Source organism: Myotis yumanensis, unplaced genomic scaffold (genome assembly GCF_028538775.1).
Source record: "Myotis yumanensis isolate MYYU_CA2020_CCGP unplaced genomic scaffold, mMyoYum1.0.hap1 SCAF_2, whole genome shotgun sequence".
In the NCBI taxonomy this organism is placed as follows: Eukaryota; Metazoa; Chordata; class Mammalia; order Chiroptera; family Vespertilionidae; genus Myotis; species Myotis yumanensis.
Window position 1 is genome coordinate 196634758 of NW_027223753.1, and position 23911 is coordinate 196658668.

At 43.0% G+C, this 23911-nt stretch overlaps 1 protein-coding gene and 1 pseudogene across 2 annotated transcripts in view; one reads left to right on the plus strand and one right to left on the minus strand.

The window, feature by feature from the left end:
* The window catches only part of KCNAB1 (potassium voltage-gated channel subfamily A regulatory beta subunit 1), a 336005-nt gene that overhangs the window by 308123 nt on the left and 3971 nt on the right, over positions 1-23911 (minus strand). The window contains exon 1 of one of the 2 annotated variants that reach the window (XM_070406933.1): positions 2236-2477. The exons of the other annotated variant lie outside the window; for it this stretch is intronic. Coding sequence (XP_070263034.1) covers positions 2236-2477 — 242 coding nt within the window. Of the gene's footprint in view, positions 1-2235; positions 2478-23911 lie in introns of those variants that run through there. 2 annotated transcript variants of the gene reach the window in all.
* On the plus strand, positions 20818-22396 carry LOC139004454 (phosphatidylinositol 3-kinase regulatory subunit beta pseudogene; annotated as a pseudogene).

The window sequence follows — 23911 nt, forward strand, 5'->3', positions numbered from 1 at the left end:
AAAGATGTTAGAACATGAAAGTTACCTTCTCTCCTAAATCCCAACTATGTTTATAAGAAGTCAAGGTCAAAAGCTAAGTTATGGAGGAACCTAAAGAACCAGGATTCTCTTCCCCAACAATCCCTCCCTAATGCTTAAAGGGGGATGTTTTAAATAGTGTTCATTAATAAGTGCCTTGAAAGAAGAATAGACAAAGTACTATGGAATTTAAAGAAAGGAGACGTGCTTCAAGTTGGGGGGTGGAGAGGACAGGATGGAGGAATGCATCAGGGAGAGGTGACGGAGCTCAGCAAGATCATCATAATTCACAGCCTTGGCTGTTCCTAGGCCCAATTTAACTGCACTTTTCTTTCCTGAATTTCTGATCGGGGGCCAACAACCTCCTACGTCCCATTTCATCTTAGAGTATGATCTAGTGGTATGCACACTTGCCCAAGAGCTTGTCTCTCTGTGTAGGACCTGGTATCCTCAAGGTCACAGAGCTTGCTCTCCAGGGCATTATGAAGAGTCACATCACAACTGGACTCTCACTCCGTGGATAGTACGGTGCCTCAGAAACCAGGCTGGGGATGACTGCTCCCCTCAAGCAGGTGGGCTCCTGGCCCCCAGTGTCAACTAGGACACCTTTGTGGTTTGAAGACAGTATTCCTCTGCTTCATCACTGTTTGAAGAACACTGTCCTAGAACATACCTTTGAACACTGGAACACAAGATGTGTACCTGATATTCACACCAGGACTCCTGAGGGAAAAAGGCCTGCCCTTTGGAGGTTTACCCGAGTTCATGCTAACACCACGCATCCTATGATAAAGATGAAAAGAGAGACAGTCCCTCCTCACCTGGTCTATATTCTATCACTGCCATCATTGAGGGTCAAGGAAAACATGGTGAAGACAGTGAGAGACTGTGGAGAGGCAAAGAAGAAGGCAGCTCCTTTTTGTGGGGGACGGATTTGGGACAGGGGGTATATGGAGCCACAGGTTCTCCTGAAAAGGTGACTAGATTCTTCTTAGGCTCCATAAAAATTCTCCTTTTTGTTAATCTTTCACAGAATAAATGATGAGATTGGAAGTTGAGAGAATACCAGTAATTTATCTTGGGCTACATTGATAAAAAGCATGATGGGGTGGGCTGTCCTATGTTTATATGTCCTAGAAACCTAGAAAATTTCATTCCCCTTCTGCATGAGCCCTTTATTGCATAAAAAGTCTGCATTCTGTTCTCCGGAGAGAAGCTATCTCATTGCAAATTGCTTTATTAATCACATTAGCTGATAAACTAGAGTACTAGCTACTGCATTAAGATTGACCTTTAGGTTATAGAAAATTGAAATGATTGGGGACAGCTTGTCCATGCAAAACAATCTTATTCTGTGAAGCAGAAGTTTTGACCTGAGCTACAACAACTGGTCTTTACAAACGCTATATTTTCTTTTTTTTCTTTTTTAAAGCATTCAGCACCCTTGTCCTTCTGAATGGCTTTGGCTCAGCTTCCCAGATGTTTAGAACTCCAGGCATTGGTCAAGGAAGCATTTCTGCTGTGTGGTTTAGCTAAGCACAAGCACCTCTTATAGAGGTTTGACTAATAATTGTTCTGAAAAAGAAGGATGCCTCCCATCTCAGAGTAATTTATAAATATTACACATCCCACTCTACACCCGGGGGGAAAAAATTCTCCTTTTTGTTAATCTTTCACAGAATAAGTGATGAGATTGGAAGTTGAGAGAATAACCAGTAATTTATCTTGGGCTACATTGATAAAAAGTCCTGTCATTTCAATAACTACCTCAGTTTCATGAACTACTTTATTAACCATTAGCACAGACCACATGATTCAGGCTTAGAAGGAAATAGCCGTCCTAAAGCCCAGGCAGCGAAAAAATCCTTCTCTTAATTTATAAATTCCCTTAAGAAGAACAGGGTCCCGTTCTTCATTATGACCCACAAAACCACCTGCCTGCTCAATGTCAAAAATACTTCTACTGGCAGCTCATGGTTAGGAGTTTCCCAGATGAGCATGCCTATCTTTAACATTACCTTTTGAGAAGAGAGGAAATAGACAATTGAAAGCTTGAAGAAAAAAAAGTAGCTCAAGAAGAGGGCTCATTGCATTCCCAGTCCTACTCCTTTTTCTCTCTGTGTTTGTTTTGCTATTGGATTCCTTATTTCTCTGATAACAGCAACCTCTGACTTCAGTGCAGTGCCCTGGTTGGATGACATTACAACCAGCAAGTACCTGTAAGCCATGCCCGTCTCTGCTCTGGTGGTTTCCCGCAACGAAATTCCATGGACACGTAAAAACTTCTCCAGGTGTTTCCGTTCGGCTGCTCCACTGGGCCTGGCAGGCCAGCAGGCTGCCCCAGGCAGAGGCTTGGTCACCGCGATGTGCCGTCTACATTTCAGAGCAGAGTCGCTGGATTTGGGCAGACCCAGCTTGGGGCTGGGGATGTCTGCACAGGCAGGTTTATACAGATGCATGTTTCAAAAACCCAGGGAAGCAGTGCTAATGGCACAGGACTCAGCTCTAAGACTGGCTGTATCTTGCTATGTTTAACTTGAGTTACCCAGCTTTGGTGTGTCCCTAAAAGGGATTGGATTGTTTTCCTTAGATGTCCCTTATGGTTTTTGTATGTGAGCGGGCTCCTGAGGTCCTGGCAGAGCTGCTGGCTACAGGTCTTGGCTGAAGCCTACGCAAAACGAAGCTTGACAGAGGCCAGTCACTTTTCCCGTCCCCGTAAAGTTCACAAAGTCAAACTTAAGCAACCAAGTATTGGCCCTGGGAAGAAAAATACGGGCATTCTTTCCCATGTCTTTCTATTTAGGTAAAGGGAATATTTTGGTGGGATTTGGGCCAAGTGTTCTGTTCTCATAAGGACCATAAGGTCTTGAGCATGATTCATGAGTGTGTAATGAGACCTCTCTAAATTATCAAATATTTCACAATTTACTATACTAGTGGCAGGACTCATATGGGCAACAAGCCCACTGATTTTTGATGAAGGTGCAAGAGCAATTCAACAGAAGGATAGGCTTTTCCACAATTGGTGCTGGAACAGCTGGATACTGATAAGCAAAAAGAAACAAACCAAAATAAATGACCTTTGACACCTCATATTCGTACAAAAATTAACTCAAAATGGGTCACAGACTTCAATGTAAAATGATACAACTCTTAGGTAAAAACTCAAGAGAAAATCTTCAGGATCTGGGGCTCAGTAAAGAGTTCTTAGACTTAACACCAAAAATAAGGTCCGTAAAAGGAAATATTATAAATTGGATCTCATAAACATTCAACACGTCTGCTCTGTGAAAGACCCTGTAAATCGGATGAAAAAACAAATTACAGACCGAGAAAAAATATTTGCAAGTCACAAATCCAACAAAAAACTTGAAACTAGAACATATAAACAAGTCTCAAACCTCAACAATAAAAAACATATAAACAATCCAATTAGCAAAAGGACAAAAAATATGGACAAACATTTTACTGAAGAGGAGATACAGATGGCAAATAAGAACGTGAAAAGGTGGTCATCATCATTAGCCACTAGGGGAATGCAAATTAAATCCACATTGAGTATCTCCACACACCTATCAGAATCACTAAAACAAACATGGCATTAACACCAAACGCTGGCAAGGATTCAGAGAAACTGGATCACTCATAAATTGCTGGTGGGAATATAAAAAGGTACAGCCTCTCCCCAGAAAAGTATGGCAGTTTCTTCTAAAACTAAATATACCAAACTTATATGACACAGCAATTGTACTCTTGGGTATTTATCCCAGACAAATTAAATCTATGTTCACACAACATCTACATACAAATGTTCACAGCAGGTTAATTTGTAATAGCCAAGAAGAAACAGAGGTGAACTGGGAAAGCAATAATGAAGAATGAGATAGGAGCCTTCTTCAATGCATCAGTGCCTTTCAATGCATCACTGTCTTTTTCTGCTCTCTGGATAGGGAAACAACATGCAGCCTTCAGTCTAAAGCTAATGCAAAGGAAATGACCAATGGGACTCCAATATGCAAATGTGTACTCTGTGGCCAAAAATGCCTCAAAAGGTGGCTATTGGGGGCACAGAGTGCCTTGGAGAAGGGGTAGATGAGGAGGGAGGAAGGTTGGCGATGGGGCTTTGGTCATCTTATATAGGCTTTGCACTCACTTTTTTAAAAAATATATTTTTATTGATTTCAGAGAGGAAGGGAGAGGGAGAGAGAGATAGAAACATCAATGATGAGGGAGTATCATTGATCGGCTGCCTCTTGCACAACCCCTACTGGGGATCAAGCCCGCAACCCAGGCATGTGCCCTTGACCGGAATCGAACCCAGGACCCTTCAGTCCACAGGCTGATGCTCTATCCACTGAGCCAAACCAGCCAGGGCTGCACTCACTTTTTAAGTAATGTTGGGCCATGGAAGGTTTGAGATCAGGATAGTGGTCATGTGCTGATGAGTCATCACTTAAGTAATGCTTCCAGGATACTGAGAACACATTCCCCTTTATCCCAGTCTGCACTTGCCTGGCTGATAAGAAATTCCATGGAATGGGGGTGGATGAAGTAAGGTGGAAATAACAGCATGGGCTGTGAAATCAGGAAGACTTGGGTTTGTATTCTACCCGTACAACACACTAGTGAATTGACTGGGGGCACTTTATGAGTCCCAATTTCCTCCTCTGGAAAAAATACCTCACCATATTTCCTTATAGTACTGTTTGAAGAATAAAGGAAATATGGTATTTGATGTACCCAGGACAGAATAAATAGCCCTCTAAGCGGTGGTTATCGTTATAATATCTCCTGCATGGCCCAGCTCTAAGGACTGCCATGAGAGTGCAGTCCATGTGGATGGCGCCCCCTAGTGTTGCAATACCCGGCTGGCATAGCTGGATGGGCAAACCTGGACAGACTTAGCAAGCAATAATTTTCAGGGGACTTCAATGCTATCGATTACATGAGGAATCATAGAATTGTACACTTGAAACCTATATAATTTTATTAACCAAAGTTATCCCAATACATTTAATTTTTAAAAGGCAATTTACATTTTCAAATAAAAAATACTAATGTTTAAAAATAATTGTTAAAGATTCAATTATTGGAAGGACTGGGATAAAGTACAAATTCCCAGGAACATGAGCTTAGAGGTCAGACTAACAGGGTTTTAAATCCTTGCCCAGCAGTATAGTACTGTGTGATGTGAATACTCTCTGAGCTGTTAGTTTCTTCCTCAGAAAAATGAGTAAAACAATACTACCTCCTCAGAGTTAGATAAGCAAAGTCAGGCTGTATATTTTAAATCCCCAAACATACCCCACTGCCTCTTGAAATGCCATTCCTCTGTATAATCATTGTATATGTTTAATCGCTGACTAAAGTTCAATATTATTGAAAAAGTATGTTTCTGCCATGGAAGACAAGCTCACTTCCCTTACTTTGTGCTAGAATGTTCTTTTCAGCTGGGAAAATTATAAAACCTGAAGCACAAGTGTCCCATCAACGTTTTGAGAAATAGTGTTCTACATGCTTTGCTTTTCTAACATCTCTAAGGGCTATTCCAAGATAAATTTCAACTTGAAGCAATTTCAAGAGTTGCCATTTTCCCAAACAGATTAAAATGTTAGTTCAGATAAAGTCACAACTGATTTTTTTTTTTTTTAGAGGTCACCTTTTTTGCAACCTTGCCCAATGGAACACAAGCAAGAATAAACAAAATTTTTAGGCTTCCTGGGAAAGGACCTCAATTCATAAACCATTTACTCTTTCGTGCACATAATTCAAGCAAGGTGGATTTTCTTGCTCCCCATTCCTCAGCAGAGTAAAGACAGCAAATTAGATGAAAAAGCCCATTAGAGGCAGATCTACTGACAGCAGCAAGAAAAATTTACAGCAAGGTGAAGTGAAAAATTTACAGAAAAAGTAATGGAGGGAGAAAAAAAATACAGAAGCCAAACTTTAAAAATAAAATACCAAAAGAAGGCCTCTAATCTTCAAGGCAAATAGTTCTACATGCCTTAAGTCCCTAAGGACATTTTAACATAGCCCAACAGTTGACATTTATTAAGATAAACTAGAGCCCTGGCCAGTGTGGCTCAATTGGTTGAGCGTTGTCCCATGCACCAGAAGGTTGCAGTTCGATTCCCCATCAGGGCACATATCCAGGTTGTGGGTTGGATCCCTGGTTGACAGGAGGCAACCAATCAACATTTCTTTCTCATGTAGATGTTTCTCTCCCTCTCCCTTCTTCTCTCTCTAGAAATCAGTAAAAACATATATATTTGTTAAAAGGATAAACTAGAGTTGTCAAGTTGTTCCTTCAGGTTTAAAAAGTTAAAATAAACCCTTGACACAAATTACAAAGTTTCAGGGAAAAATCACTTGAGTCAAAGTGTTTATTCTCTGACAATATCAGATGAACAAGGCCTAACTATGACGAATTTCTGCATTTAGTTGTACTACTAGCTCATGTCAGGAGCTTTCTTCCCATTCCTAGGAACTTGGTGGTTTAGTGGATTCCCAGCCTAAAAGAGGCCAACTTTGTTCTTGAGTCACAGACCACACGTGTCTTCCCTGCACTTGCCTCCCTGCTGGTTCTCATTCCCACAAACTTCCTCGCATCCTTTAAAACTCCAGCTGAAATGGTGTATTTTGTGCGTATTTTTTTTCTGACACATCCCTGTCTGCCCCTGTCCTTTAGCTCTATTTCCAGAGCATTTCACACTTCTAATATTACACCAATAAAACAATACTGTGGTCTTGTATTCCCTGAAAACAACTCCAAGATTATTCACAGCAAGAAGCCTCTCTTATGTAGCCTCATATCTCTGGAACTGCGACATAAGAGATGATCAAACCTCTTGAATGGATTTCTATTTAATTTTCTGGTTTGCCTTCAACTTTTTTTAATACTACACGTTCAATTGAATGTCCTTGAATTCTGAATATTGGCTTTATTGGAAATTCATTTAACTGAAAATACCTTAAAAACAAAACACATTTAAACATAATAGTTCTTTGTCATTTATTTTGGATAAATGACCATTTGGAACCTAAAATAATATAAGCAGGTTTAAGTTTAATATTTTGTTCAACAAGCAACTGGTGTTTGGATAGTCACATCATTCCAATTACTGAGCTTGGACAAGAGGAGCTGATCTATCCAATGTGCCCACTTGTGGAACTGATTATGCTATCACCCCCTTAACCTCAGAGGAAACTAAGTAACGCAACAACCCTTTTGGACAGCTTGTTTCATGCTTGATGTTCATTGCTCTAATCCAATTAAATATGCAGATTAAGCTATAAATTGCACGTTGGGCTTTCATTTTTTATTAGTGAAGTATTTCAAATGGGAGATATTGTCATAAAAAAGGTCTCTTGAATCAAACCCATATTTTCTTAACTAATTTTTCCTCAAATGTTTCACCATTTTACACACACACACACACACACACACAAAAAATGCATGTATTTTGTTTGAGGACAGTGAGCCAGGGGAGGAATGCCAAGATATCATTCATGATCAGCAGTTTTATTTAATAATATTACATTCAAGGAGAAGCAAGATGGCGGCGATATAGGCAGACGCGTCCCAGGTCTTGTCCCGGAGCAAACGGAGTAAGCAGCTGAAACTAATAACACCCACCCCGAATTGGCAAATTTACTCAGCTGGTGAGACGGTTTGCAGCCGGGAAGGGCAGACCTCCCCTGGAAAGGTTAAAAACCAGGGATCTGGGCAGGAAAGTTTGCCAGACCTGAGCCCAGAGGATCGGAGGGAGACCGCATGGCAGACAGCCGCGTCTCTTGGGACAGACACAGACCCTGACCAGGGTAAGGAGTTCCACGGGTTTGCTGGCGCCAGGAGATTTGAGATTTGGATTTTGTGATTGCGGAGAACTGAGACTAAAGGGGGCATCCTGAGGAACTGACCAGACCATGCAGTGCCCATAAGAGAGGAGCGTTTCCCAGACCATGCAGTGCTGGTAAGAGAGGAGCGTTTCCCAGACCGGTAAGAGAGGAGCGTTTCCGCGGCCGGCCGGCGTTTGTCTGTTTCTTTGTTTTCACTGAACCCTGCTCATAGGACAGTTCGAATACAGACACTCACCTGTGCTGAAGAGAGGGTGAAGGTGCAGACGAGGGGAATCTGGGGAGAGGCTGAGGAAAGAGGGGGAGCCGGGGGAGGTGGCAGCGAATTGAGTGCTGAGACCCCCCTGGGCCCAGGACTGGGGCAGCCATTCCTCCAGAGGGTGGAATTCCTCCCCCCAGCCCCCCAGGCAAGGAGCACAGCCACACCCAGATTCCACCCTGTATGAGATAAAGGATTAAAACAAGCTGATTAGTCCCTGGGAGTTACCAGGGTCTGGCCTATAGAGGGATTTTCAGTCCCACCAACAACACAGAGCAGGGTAAGGATTAAAAAAGGATAGAGAAGCTGTATAGCCTCAGAGGCCAACCCAAAAACACTGCCACCCAGAGGCTGAGCCACAAACTGACTCTTAGGGGAATACAAATTAAGGCAGACTGGATCACAAATACGGCCTGCTTTAAAATCAGGACTGTGATTTACAACACGGAGGAACAGTGTAATGCAGGCAAATTCAACACTCTCCTAAATACCTGGCAGGACTAAGGCGAACCAGGCTGAAGAGTAGAAGAACCGAAAGACCATCACTACTGCAAATTTTTTCTTTTTCTTTTTCTTTTTAATTTTTTCACCTTTTTACTAAGAAACCAATTTTTTTTTTCTCTTTTTCTTCTTTTTCCATCACCTGATTTTACCCTTTCAATTACCACATTTTTATTTTTAACCAGTATTATTACTGCTACCATTTTACCATTTTTTAAAGTGCCATTTTATTTTCTCTTTATTTTCTTTTGGGATTAGTGTTCTCCATTCTATTTTCATCGTTCCTTTAGCATTAATTTTCCCTATCTCAATTCCACCTCTTTGCTAAAACCCTCTTCCTTACTTTTCCCCTTTTGGTGTCCTGTTTCTCTTACCCTATTCCTGCTCCAGACTTTCCCAATTCCCTCTTTTTACCCCCTGTCTAATTCCACCCTACTTATATATCCTATTTCCAATCTACTGCTCTAAATCCTTATACACCTATTCTTTATCCTTCTTCACTTTCCAAACATTTTTTTCTCTCTTATCTTTCTATTGTTTTCTTGATTGTTGAATATATTGGGCTTTTTTTTTTATTATTATTTGTTTGTTTTGTTTTGTGTTTTTTCTTCTTTTTTAGGACTGGTTGTGAGGTTGTTTTTCTTTTTCTTTTTCTTTTTCTTTTTTTTTTTTTTTCCTGCTGGTTTTTCCCTTCCCTCCCCCACCCCACCCCGGTTATTTTTGTGCTTCTGTTTTCCCTTACCCCTCTGGATATTATTGGTGGTTTGTAGTTTGCATTCATCTCCAGGGATCTGTTGCTGGAATTTGTTGAGATTAGTGGCAGTTCTATTGGAGTTTGCTCCTCATACCAATAGTCTCTTCCCCGCTTCTACTTCATTCTCTTTTTTCGCTCTCTTTTTTTCCCCCCTTTTTTCCCAATTCTATTTTTGCACTCCTTTTTTGTTTGTTTTTTTCTTATTTTTCTTTTCTGTTCTCTCTTTTATCTTCTTCTCTTCTTTCTCCCTTATCCCCTAATTCTCTTAATTCGGGTGGTCACCTTTATTTGGGGTTATTAATATTGTGAATATACTTGTGTTCAGTGCCTGGTACGTTGTGCCTTGCTCTGTTGTATTTTGTGCCTTTAAATCAACGCAGCAGATCCAAGCAACAGCAGCCCCCTGATCACCGCAGCCTCCTGATCACCACAGCCTCCTGATCACCATACCCTCTGTCTGTGGAACAGCAGCTGTACGTGAAGCCTCCCCCCACCAGCCAGAAGAGCCAACACAGCTGTGAACAACACCCACCAGAGGAGCTGCTGCCAACTGGAAAGCAGCTGCTACCGCAACCGTCTGAGCAGCAACCACAACCCAAGGAGCCCCTGCCACCCAGGGAGCAGCCACTGAACATCTCAACATCTACATATGTCAGCGAGATCAAACATGGGTAGGCAAAGAAACCCCCAAAGGAAAGAAAAGGAGGACTCGCCAGAAAAGCAGCTAAGTGAGACAGAGATATGCAACATGACGGAAAAAGAATTCAGAATAAGGTTCCTAGAGTACATGCACCAGATGTTCAAGAAGCAAGAAGAAACAGATGAAAAACTCAACTACTTATGCAAGAAGCTAGAAGAAACAGATGAAAAAATCAACAACTTAAGTAAGTCCCAAGAAGAAATGAAGAGTGACATAGCTTCAATAAAAAACTCCATTGAAAGTATCAACAGTAGACTGGGAGAAGCAGAGGACCGAATTAGTGAATTAGAAGACAAGGAAGCAAAACACACTCAAACTGTACGGCAAATGGAGAAAAAAATTAAAAGACAGGAGGAGAGCCTAAGGGAGCTTTGGGACAACATGAAACGAAACAACATACGAATAATAGGGGTGCCAGAACAACAGAAAGATGAACATGGATTAGAAAACCTATTCGAAGAAATAATATCAGAAAACTTCCCTGAGGTGGGGAAGAAAAAAGTCACACAAGCCCAGAGAGTCCCAAATAAGGTGAACCCGAAAAGACCCACACCAAGACACATCATAATTACCATGGCAAATGTTCAGGATAAAGAGAGAATCTTACAGGCTGCAAGAGAGAGACGGAAAGTAACATACAAGGGATCTCCCATTAGATTATCAAATGATTTCTCAACAGAAACACATCAGGCCAGAAAAGAATGGACGGAAATCTACAAAGTGATGCAAAGCAAAGGACTGAATCCAAGAATACTCTATCCAGCAAGGCTATCATTCAAAATTGAAGGGGAAATAAGAAGCTTCACAGACAAAAAAGGGCTAAGGGAGTTTATCACCACCAAGCCAGCCATGCAAGAAATGCTAAAGGGACTGGTGTAAAAAGAAGAAATATCAACCTCAGAAAGAAAACAGCCACACACACACACACAAAAAGAAATGGCTACAAACAAATACCTTTCAATAATAACTTTAAATGTAAATGGACTAAATGCTCCAACCAAAAGACATCGAGTGGCTGAATGGATAAAAAAACATGACCCATACATCTGCTGTCTACAAGAGACCCACCTCATTAGAAGGGACTCACACAGACTGAAAGTGAAGGGATGGAAAAATATCTTTCACGCAAATGGAAAGGAAAAGAAAGCTGGGGTAGCAATACTTATATCTGACAAAATACATCTCAAAGTGAAGGCCATAACCAGAGATAAGGAAGGCCACTTCATAATACTAAAGGGATCAATACAACAAGAAGATATAACCCTGGTAAACATATATGCACCCAATGCAGGAGCACCCACATACATAAGAAAACTTCTGGAAGATATCAGGGGAGAGATCGACAACAATACAATCATAGTAGGGGACTTTAATACACCACTGACATCACTGGATAAATCCGCTAGACAAAAACTCAGCAAAGAAACAGCAATCCTAAATGACTCACTAGATCAGATGGACTTAATTGACATCTTCAGAACACTTCACCCCACAGCTGCGGAATATACATTCCTCTCAGGTGCTCATGGGACATATTCAAAAATAGACCACATATTGGGTCACAAGCAAAGTCTCCACAAATTCAAGAAGATTGAAATCATAAAAAGCTTCTTCGCAGACCACGATGGCATAATGTTAGAAATAAACTACAATAAAAACAACCCAAAATACTCAAACACTTGGAAGCTGAATAGCATGTTATTAAATATTGATTGGGTTACCGATGACATCAAAGAAGAAATTAAAAACATCCTGGACACTAATGACAATGAAAACACAACAATCCAAAACCTCTGGGACACAATGAAAGCAGTCCTGAGAGGAAAGTTTATAGCTCTACAGGCCTATCTCAAAAAACAAGAAAAAATGGTAGTCAATCATCTAACTCTACAACTCAAAGAATTAGAAAGAGAGCAACAAGAAAACCCCAGAGTGAGCAGAAGGAAGGAGATAATAAAGATTAGAGCAGAAATCAATGACATAGAGACCAAAAAAACAATACAGAAAATCAATGAAACCAAGAGCTGGTTCTTTGAAAGGATAAACAAGATTGACAAACCCCTAGCCAGGCTCACCAAGAAGCAAAGAGAGAGGTCCCAAATAAACCAAATCAGAAATGATAGAGGCGAAATAACAACAGACCCCACAGAAATACAAATGATTGTTAAACAATACTACGGGCAACTCTACTCCAACAAACTAGACAACCTGGAGGAAATGGACAAATTCCTAGAAAAATACAACATTCCAAAACTCAATCAGGAAGAATCTAAAAACCTTAATAGGCCAATAACTATGGAAGAAATTGAAGCAGTCATCAGAAAGCTTCCAGCAAACAAAAGCCCAGGGCCAGACGGCTTCACAGGGGAGTTCTACCAAACATTCAAGGAAGAACTAAAACCTACCCTCCTCAGACTACTACAAAAAATTCAAGAGGAAGGAACGCTTCCAAGCTCATTCTATGAAGCCAGCATCACCCTAATACCAAAACCAGGTAAAGACATCACAATGAAAGAGAATTACAGGCCAATATCCCTCATGAACATAGATGCCAAAATCCTCAACAAAATCTTAGCAAATCGGATCCAGCAGTACATCAGAAGGATCATACACCATGACCAAGTAGGATTTATCCCAGAGATGCAAGGATGGTACAACATCCGTAAATCAATAAATGTGATACATCACATAAACAAATTGAAAGAAAAAAACCACATGGTCATATCAATTGATGCAGAAAAAGCATTCGACAAAATCCAACACCCATTTTTGATAAAAACTCTCAGAAAGGTGGGAATAGAAGGATCATACCTCAACATAATAAAAGCCATATATGACAGGCCCACAGCCAACATCATACTCAATGGACAAAAACTAACACCATTTCCCCTAATAACAGGAACAAGACAGGGATGCCCACTCTCACCACTCCTGTTCAACATAGTACTGGAAGTATTAGCCATTGCAATTAGGCAAGAAGAAGAAATAAAAGGCATCCAAATTGGAAAAGAGGAAGTAAAACTGTCCTTATTTGCAGATGACATGATATTATACATACAAAACCCTAGAGACTCCATCAAAAAGCTACTAGACTTAATACATGAATTTGGCAATGTAGCAGGATACAAAATTAACCCCAAGAAATCTGAGGCATTTCTATACACCAATAGTGAACTTTCAGAAAGGGAGATCAGAAAAACAATCCCATTTACCATCGCACCAAAAAAATTAAGATACCTAGGAATAAACTTAACTAAAGAGGTTAAAGACCTCTACTCAGAAAACTACAGGACGTTGAAAAAAGAGATAGAGGAAGACATAAACAGATGGAAGAACATACCATGTTCTTGGATTGGTAGAATCAACATCATTAAAATGTCCATACTACCCAAAGCAATCTATACATTCAACGCACTTCCCATTAAAATACCAATGGCCTTCTTCAAAGATCTAGAACGAACTCTCCAAAAATTCATCTGGAATAAAAAAAGACCCCGAATAGCTGCAACGATCCTGAGAAAGAACAAAGTAGGTGGGATCTCAATGCCAGATATCAAGCTGTATTACAAAGCCACTGTTCTCAAAACTGCCTGGTACTGGCACAAGAACAGACATATAGATCAGTGGAATAGAATAGAGAGTCCAGAAATTAGCCCGAACCAATATGCTCAATTAATTTTTGACAAAGGAGGCATGAACATACAATGGAGCCAAGATAGTCTCTTCAATAAATGGTGTTGGGAAAATTGGACAGACATATGCAAGAAAATGAAACTAGAGCACCAACTTACACCATACACAAGAATAAACTCAAAATGGATAAAGGACTTAAATGTACGACAGGAAACCATAAAAATTCTAGAAGAATACAAAGGCAACAAAATCTCAGACATATGCCAAAGCAATTTCTTCACTGATACAGCTCCTAGGGCAGTTGAAACTAAAGAGAAAATGAACAAATGGGACTACATCAAAATAAAAAGCTTCTGCACAGCAAAAGAAACCATCAACAAAACAACAAGAAAACCCACCTCGTGGGAAAACATATTTGCCAACGTCATATCTGATAAGGGCTTAATCTCCAAAATTTATAGGGAACTCATACAACTTAACAAAAAGAAGATAAACAATCCAATCAAAAAATGGGCAAAGGATCTAAATAGACACCTTTCAAAAGAGGACATTCAGAAAGCCAAGAGACATATGAAAACATGCTCAAAGTCACTAATCATCCGAGAGATGCAAATCAAAACAACAATGAGGTACCATCTCACACCTGTCAGAATGGCCATCATCAACAAATCAACAAACGACAAGTGCTGGAGAGGATGTGGAGAAAAAGGAACACTTGTGCACTGCTGGTGGGAATGCAGACTGGTGCAGCCACTATGGAAGGCAGTATGGAGGTTCCTCAAAAAATTGGAAATGGAACTCCCATTTGACCCTGTGATCCCACTTCTAGGAATATATCCCAAGAAACCAGAAACACCAATCAGAAAGGATATATGCACCCAGATGTTCATAGCAGCACAATTCACCATAGCTAAGATCTGGAAACAGCCTAAGTGCCCATCAGTAGATGAATGGATTAGAAAACTGTGGTACATCTACACGATGGAATACTATGCTGCTGTTAAAAAGAAGGAACTCCTACCATTTGCAACATCATGGATGGAACTGGAGAGCATTATGCTAAGTGAAACAAGCCAGTCAATGAAGGAAAAATACCACATGATCTCACTCATTCATGGATAATAAAGACCATTACAAACTTTTGAACAATAATAGATACAGAGGCAGAGCTGCCTCAAACAGATTGTCAAACTGCAGCGGGAAGGCCAGAGAAGGTTGGGGGGCAGAAGGGAGGGGAGTAAGAGATCAACCGAAGGACTTGTATGCATGCATATAAGCATAACTAATGGACATAAGACACTGGGGGGTAAGGGAGGGTAGGGGTTTGTCAAGGGCGGGGGGGAAAAAAGGACACTTATGTAATACCCTTTGTAATACTTTAAGCGAAAAATAAAAATAAATAAATAAATAAATAAATAAATAAATAAATAAATAAAAATAATATTACATTCAAAACCATGCTGTATCCTGCTGCTGGGAGCAGAGGCTTCTCTGGCTTCTAGAATCCCATAGGTACATTCTAGAGAAACATGTAATGATTACACTGTTTGAATCAACACACTGTCCTGGAAGCTCCTCAGAAAAATGCATGCCTGGCCATTTCTGGAAGATCAGGCTGCTGTAGTGAACTCTGGTGGCTCAACAAGTGCTCTCTGACCATGTGCCTGATCCTGCCTCATGTGCTATGAGCCTGTGTCTATGGCACCAAAGCCTGTGGCTCTTACCATGGGGAGGGATGACCATCTCACAACCAAATGTAGGTGGAATAAAACGAGCTGCAGGGGGGTTCCTGGCTCATCTACCCCTAAGTGATTCTTAGGGCAATGAAAACAAACAAACTCTGAGCCATTCAAACTGAGAGCTGAGAGCCCTCATGGAGTGTCATAAGCCAGGCTGTGTTCCAAGTCCCTGCCATCTGTAGATGTCAGATCACCATCTACAGGTTCCTGAAGGGCCATCAGCTTTCTCAATGAAATAGGAAAAGTGAGTTCCGAGTGGAGGATCCAAGAGATTGGCCCACCCTGTGGCTCAGGCTGGTGCATCTGGCCTGGAACGAGAGTAGCATTGAAGGGAAAGCTGTACCTTGACTTCTTTCCTGTTGTAGTAACCAGCTGGGCTCTCCCTGGGTGGCTCCTTTGCATGCTCTGACCACACCTCAGGGCAGAGACCGACCAGCCGTTCATCATGCCCACTTCTCTCTCTCCCTAGGCAAGCATTTGGCCTACAACTCCCAGTCTCCCTTGCAGCTCAATGTGCCATGTGATTGAATTCCAGCCAATGTTACTTCTGCCCACAGGTGCCACTTTCAGGCCTGGTCCACAAAGTACCATCCACATGATCCTCCACAGTCTCTGTCCTGTCTGCTAGATCAATGCCAATACTCAGCCACTATCCACCTTAGGAAACACAGGCTGATCCCAACTTTGACCTGATTGGAACATCCTACCCCTCGAATGGACTTACATGAGTATAAAATAATGTCAAGTCGTTGAGGTTTCAGGATTCAGCAGCAAGGGTTACCTTTCATATAATCATGGCCTTTATGTTGCAAAGGGCATCTGCCTACCGCCTACCCATAATGAGCATTCAGTAGCCCTTCCTGGATTGGGAGGGAGAACTAGATATCTGGTCTGAAGCCCATTTTAATTTCCCGGTGACTGAAGAAATATTTGGCAAGTTTCTGTCTACAACTAGTTTGCAATATGTGTGCCAATGCACACAAAACCCTCCATTTCTCTTGCCTCGGAAAGGTGACATTTCTCATCGCCAGAGAGGCCGTGGGGAAGGGAAGCATGGTCTCAAGCATCAGCCTCAGAGAGATGTGAGTCAGTACTCCTTGGAACCATGCTGTTTCCTCCTCCCACTGAGCAAACACACATAATACAACCACGGGCCATTTAGTGACAACCACAAGCTAAAACCAGAAAGGCCAGGGCAGCTGTTGCTATGGAACCTTTACATCCTCTCAGAGCAGGATTCTTCTCAGGCTGCTCACTCAACAGTTGTTGAATGTTCTTGCACTCACCTCAGGTTGATTCTCAACACCAGATCTTCCTGCATGAACTCAAGCCAGGTTGCTAAGCTCATGGATTACCTGCTGCCCTACTGGCAGGAACCGAGTGCACCAAAGCTCACTGTATGTGGAGAACTGCCTGTCCACACACAGGACCACAGCTGATCCTCTGGAAATGGATGAAGTAAATGATTTCTAGGAAGTCATGGAGTTCTAATAGCAGAGAGGAAATATCAGAAACGACGCTCAGTATGCATGCATATAAGCATAACCAATGGACACAAGACACTGGGGGGTAAGCGGAGGCCAGGGGATTGTCAAAGGCGTAAAAAAAAAAAAAGGAGACATATGTAATACTCTTTGTAATACTTTAAGCAATAAAAGAATTTAAAAAAAAAAAAAAGAAACAACGCTCAGTGTACCTACTCTCCAGTTAAAAAGAGACATTTATTAAGATGGTAGAAATCACTCTTAAAAGACTATAGCTAAATGTTTATTCATGTGTTGATTTGTTCTACTAAATGTACCCAGGCATTTCAAATTAATAGGTTCAGGCAGCTATGGTTTGGAATGTCGACACTGATGGTTTTAAAAGCTCTTTGTATTGTATCCCAAAATCACTTTTTCCCAGGAGGTTGGTGATTGTATAAATCCCTTAAAAGCCTCTGTAAGAACACAAAGATCTCCGGTAAGTACTGCTTGAGCTCAGCAGTCAGGTACTAGGTGAAGTGCCCATTTTCCCCAGTTATTTTAAGAGTCACCCTATCCTTAATTATCTTCATAACACTTAAATACACCATGCACAGTCAGGGGTCACACCTCAACCCTTATTTCAGAGTGTTTGAAAACAAAGTGCATTGCTCTTTCAAATCACTTGTGCAGTAGTATCTCATTTATTTTTTACAATGGTCCTTTCTAATGCTATTAGTCTTCTTTGCAGTTGAAGAAATTGAGACTCAGAAAAGTTAATTAACTTACCCAACGATTTGTTTAACTATAGAACTCAATGCCATAGATTCCATATAACACTGTGTAGTATAGAGAAAGCAATGAAGTAGGCACTCTCAAATATTGCCAGTGGGAAGGTAAAGTGAGAAAATATTTCCAGACAGCAACTGCATTAATAATAAATATGACTGCATACATGCATATGTAATATTAGTACATAATATTCACCCTTTCATTCCACTTCTACAAATAGAGCCTAAGAAAATAACCAGAGAGTTTGCTAGTCTGCTTATTTGGCCATTTGGGGTGATGCTACTTAGAGTTATTAATTTAATAACTTATTTTGTTCACATAATGAATAAGCGTGGAAGAATCCATTTGACAGTTGAAGTCACATAAGTAGAATCTAATTCAATTTATATTGACTGAGGAGTCCATTACTTTTTACTCTCCTTTGGTATTCAACCATATTTATCTTGGTGCTTTTTAAAAAATATATTTTTATTGATTTCTGAGAAGAAAGGAGAGGGAGAGAGAGAGAGAAACATCAATGATGAAAGAGAATCATTGATTGGCTGCTTTCTGCAAGCCCCACTCTGGGGATCAAGCCCACAATCCAGGCATGTGCCCTAACCAGGAATCAAATCATGATCTCCTGGTTCATAGGTCAACGCTCAACCACTGAGCCACACCAGCTCAGTGCTTTTTAAATCAGCAGATGAATGGATTAGAAAACTGTGGTACATCTACACAATGGAATACTATCCTGCTATAAAAAAGAAGGAATTCTTACCATTTGCAACAGCATGGATGGAACTGGAGAGCATTATACTAAGTGAAATAAGCCAGTCAATGAAAGAAAAATACAACATGATCTCACTCATTTATGGATAATAAAGACCATTATAAACTGATGAACAAAAATAGATACAGAGACAGAGCAGCATTGAACAGACTGTCAAACTATAGTGGGAAGTCCGGGGAGGGTTGGGGGGGTGGGGAGTAAGAGATCAACCAAAGGACTTGTATGCATGCATATAAGCATAACCAATGGACACAAGACACTGGGGGGTAGGGGAGGCCGGGGGAATATCAAAGGGGGGGGGGGGAGAAAGGAGACATATGTAATACTCTTTGTAATACTTTAAGCAATAAAACAAAATTTTAAAAAAATAAAGTATAAAATTACAGAATTAAAAAAAGAATTACTCATTCTTTAATTCAGATCTCCCTAAGTGTGTGTCATAGAACACTTAGTTCAGCAGTTCTCAACCTGTGGGTCGCGACCCCTTTGGGGGTTGAACGACCCTTTCACAGGGGTCACCTAAGACCATCGGAAAACACATATATAATTACATATCGTTTTTGTGATTAATCACTATGCTTTAATTATGTTCAATTTGTAACAATGAAATTGGGGGTCACCACAACATGAGGAACTGTATTAAAGGGTCGCGGCATTAGGAAGGTTGAGAACCACTGACTTAGTTCTAAGATATTCCACAAATAAGTTTGGGAATCCCTGCCTGCTGTTTCCTTTCTCTAGATTCACAGTGCACATCAGTGTATGAGAAGCTCTGACAGGTCCTTCAGTAATGGCAGAAAAAGCACCTTTGTTGGCTCAGTGTTTTGCAAACCTATTTGATCCCAGGACCCTTTTTCATGTACACTCAAGTAATAACCCACAGAACCACTATTCTGCAAATATTCCTCAGAACATATTGCCTTTAACATGCACTTCTATAGTTATCAACCTAGTCTTATTGTAACCAAACCTAGTCATCTCCAGTCGTTTGAAGGGTGTTATGAAAACTTCTTTACACATATATGTTTTTATGTAATTCGCACATAAACATACATACATATCATTTTAAGGAGGTGAAGGCCACTATTTCAGATACTTTATAAGTTGCTCAGTGATTCTCGACCTCTTTGAATTTTACTTATAATCACACACACATATTGCTACTTATATAAATGTTCTCATATAATCATAGTAATGACTCAAATTCCTGTAGCAAGGGAAGAACTCTCTTTGTCAGTTAAAGCTGCTAATACATGAAAATATTCATACAGCCTAGTTCCTTATTATAAAATACAAAAAAAAATAGGACATTGAAGTATTTTTCCTTTATGAAGGTGCCAGGCATCCTTTCCTTAAGCTAGAATTAGGGGAAAGTATATTCTTTCTGTTCCACTGAAGTTCTTGGAAGTCATATTCAATATAAGTATTTTGGGGGTATCTACTTTGTGCCTAACTAGTCCTGTTCTAGAAACTACTGAAGAAATTAATTCATGGGTCAGGTTCATAAAGAGTTTACAAGACCTTTAGATAAACAAGCATTGGGAAACAAATGAGAAACAACACAAGAGAGTTTTAAGTGCCAAATCATATCACGTGCTAGAGCCAGGATGTGTCTTTAATTCTTGTCATCCCAGGCCCTGTCTGATGCTGCTTTAAGTGTGGGGTTAAATTGAGATCGTAGTAGCAATAAAATGCAACATGGGAAGAGTCTGAATGTAGAGATGAAAACCACTGAATGCAATGGCTTCTCTTTTCTCTCTTGTGGAATTATATTCCAACCAGAACAGTACCTTAGAATGAATGTGTCAAATTGCTCTGCACCTGTGTAATCTGTATACAAAAAAGCCAGCTACCTTAACCGCCAGAAACCAGAACACCACGGCCCCTCGCCCAGGCTGGCCCCGCGCCCCAGGGAGCGGCTATGGGTGCCCCTAGGCAACGCAATAGGGTGCGAGTTTGATGGGGGAAAGTGGAAGAAATAGGGGGGAAGGTCGTAAGGGTCTGCGGGTTTAGGGTGGTCGGCCTGGAGTAGGTTTGGCGTGTGCTGGGGAAGGAAGAGGAAGATCCGATTGGAAAACGGCTCAGCACAGTACCTTTCTCATTGCGAACCAGACGGCGCCAGCTGTGGACTGAATGGGCGGTTGTCTCATGAGTGCGCTTAGGACCGACATGTTCATGGCAGCAGCGGGACTCCCGAAACTTTACTGATTCCAAACAGTAAACAGCTATCAACGTCAAAGAACAGGAAAATCCTCTCCAACTAGAGGCCTGGACTTGCAAAGCGACTGAAGGAAACACCACTTAAGGAGGAGCTAGGAAAACCGGAAGTATGCGACCAGAGGATGGTGGGATGGTGGAGGACGCCTGGGCGCCCAGAGGATGGTGGGATGGCGGAGGGCGCCTGGGCGCCCAGAGGATGGTGGGATGGCGGAGGGCGCCTGGGCGCCCAGAGGATGGTGGGATGGCGGAGGGCGCCTGGGCGCCCAGAGGATGGTGGGATGGCGGAGGGCGCCTGGGCGCCCAGAGGATGGTGGGATGGCGGAGGGCGCCTGGGCGACCAGAGGATGGTGGGATGGCGGAGGGCGCCTGGGCGACCAGAGGATGGTGGGATGGCGGAGGGCGCCTGGGCGACCAGAGGATGGTGGGATGGCGGAGGGCGCCTGGGCGCCCAGAGGATGGTGGGATGGCGGAGGGCGCCTGGGCGCCCAGAGGATGGTGGGATGGCGGAGGACGCCTGGGCGACCGTGGAGGACGCCTGGGCGCCCAGAGGATGGTGGGATGGCGGAGGACGCCTGGGCGCCCAGAGGATGGTGGGATGGCGGAGGACGCCTGGGCGCCCAGAGGATGGTGGGATGGCGGAGGACGCCTGGGCGCCCAGAGGATGGTGGGATGGTGGAGGACGCCTGGGCGCCCAGAGGATGGTGGGATGGTGGAGGGCGCCTGGGCGCCTAGGCTAGACTGTGAGCCTCTTACTGCGCATGTACAGAGTCAGCCCTATAGTCTCAGTCTCGCAGTATTTGGACCTGACTTCTGGCGGGAAATTATTTCTATTGAGGTTTGCTGTTCCCTTGGGCGAGGAAGATCAGAATTAAAGGTTTCGTTGGTTACCGTGGTTTGAAGCGGAGGACAAGAGCCACGGGTACGACCAGTTCTACGAGGAGTACACACGCACCTCCCAGGAGCTGCAGGTGAAGCCACCGCCATCGAAGCCTTCAATGGAACCATCAAGATCTTCCAAGAGCAGGGACAGACTCAAGAGAAAGGCAGCAAGGAGCGCTTCCAGCGTGAGGGCAATGGAAACGAGATGCAGAGGATCCTGCTGAACTCAGAACGGCTCAAGTCTCGCATTGCGAGATCCACGAGGGCCTTGCGAAGCTGGAACAGGAGCTGCTGACACAGGCCTTGGACAATCGGGAGATCGATCAGCGCATGAACAGCCTGAAGCCAGACCTCATGCAGCTGCGCACCATCCGAGACCAGTACCTGGTATGGCTCACCCAGAAAGGCTTCCAGCAGAAGAAAATCAGGGAGTGGTTGGGAATCACAGATGAGCCTGAAGACCAGTATGCACTGATGACCTCCCCCACCATAAGGAACGAATCTGGTTTGTGGGCAAGATCAACCGCACGCAGGCTGAGGAAATGCTGAAGGGCAAGCGGGATGGGACCTTCCTCATCCGTGAGAGCAGCCAGCGGGGCTGCTATGCCTGCTCTGTGGTGGTGGACGGCGATACCCAGCACTGTGTCATCTACCGCACGGCCACTGGCTTGGGTTTTGCGGAGCCCTACAACCTGTATGGGTCTCTGAAGGAGCTGGTGCTGCATTACCAGCACACCTCCCTCGTGCAGCACAACGATGCACTTACCGTCACACTGGCACATCTCGTTTATTTTTATGTTAAAAAATAAACATAAAAATATGTTTATTTTTTAACAGAAGGAATATAAATATTAAAAATAAAAAAAGAAGAAGCTTGAGTTTTAGGGGCGAAATCAAGCCCCTAAAAATCAAGCCCCTAGCCAGGCGAGCGGTTAGGAGTCAGTGATCCCAGATTGTGAGAGGGCTGTACAACTACCGGTTTAGGCCCCATCTGCAGGATCGGGCCTAAACCGGCAGTCGGACATCCCCCAAAAGGTTCCGGATTGCAAGAGGGTGCAGGCCGGGTTGAGGGACCCCCCATGCACGAATTTTGTGCACCGGGCCTCTAGTATATTAATAAAGGAGAAATATATATAAAAGAAAATAACCAGAGATATGGTTATTTAAAAATCTGGTATAAAGCCCTGACCGGTTTGGCTCAGTGGATAGAGCATTGGCCTGCAGACTCAAGGGTCCCAGGTTCGATTCCAGTCAAGGGCATGTGCCTTGGTTGCGGGCACATCCCCGGTGGGGGGTGTGCAGGAGGCAGCTGATCAATGTTTCTTTCTCTTCGATGTTTCTAACTCTCTGTTCCTCTCTCTTCCTCCCTGTAAAAAATCAATAAAATATATTTTTTTAAAATCTGGTATAAAGATGTTTATTATAATCTATATATATAAACAGATAATATGCAAATTATCCAGGCATCACGACCACTGGAGGAGGCTGCATCACGACCTCTCAGGAGGAGCTGCGCGCGCAGATGGGCGGGAGAGGACTGCGTGCCACCCCCAGCCCCAGCGGACACACACACACTAGGGGAGGGGACATGCTCTAAGCCAGGCTGGGCTCCGAGCCAGGTCGCGTGGCGTGACTCAGAGCATACCCCCATCCCAGCAGACACACACACACACACACATACACCAAGGGTGGGGGTGTGCTCCGAGCGGCTGCACAGCATGGCTCGGAGCATGCCCCCACCCCAGCAGACACACACACACCAGGGGTGGGAGCGTGCTCTGAGCAGCCATGCAGCACGGCTCAGAGAACGCACCCAACCCAGCGGACACACACACACCAAGGGTGGGGGTGTGCTCAGAGCAGCCACACGGCATGGTTCGGAGCACACCCCCAGTGGGTGGCAGCAACAGCCGGAGCAAAGCAGCCCCGGTCCCAGATGCCTGACGGCGGCTGGAGCAAAGTAGCTCAGATCCCGAATGCCTGGAAGCAGCCAGAGCAAAGCAGCCCAGGTCCTGGGTGCCAGAGGGAAACCAGTGCCAGCAGCCAGGGAAAGGAAGGCCTATTCTTGCACGACTCTTTGTGCATCAGGCCTCTACTATTATTTATGATCATGATAAATAGTAAACAAGATAAGACCAGCTAAGCAATAATCCTATATAATAAAAGGGGAATATGCAAATTGACCCTAATGGTGGAATGACCAGAACTGACCGGTCACTATGACACGCAATGACCACCAGGGGGCAGACGCTCAATGCAGGAACTGCCCCCTGGTGGTCAGTGCTCTGCTTAGCCACAAGCTGGGCTGATGGCTGCAAGCGCAG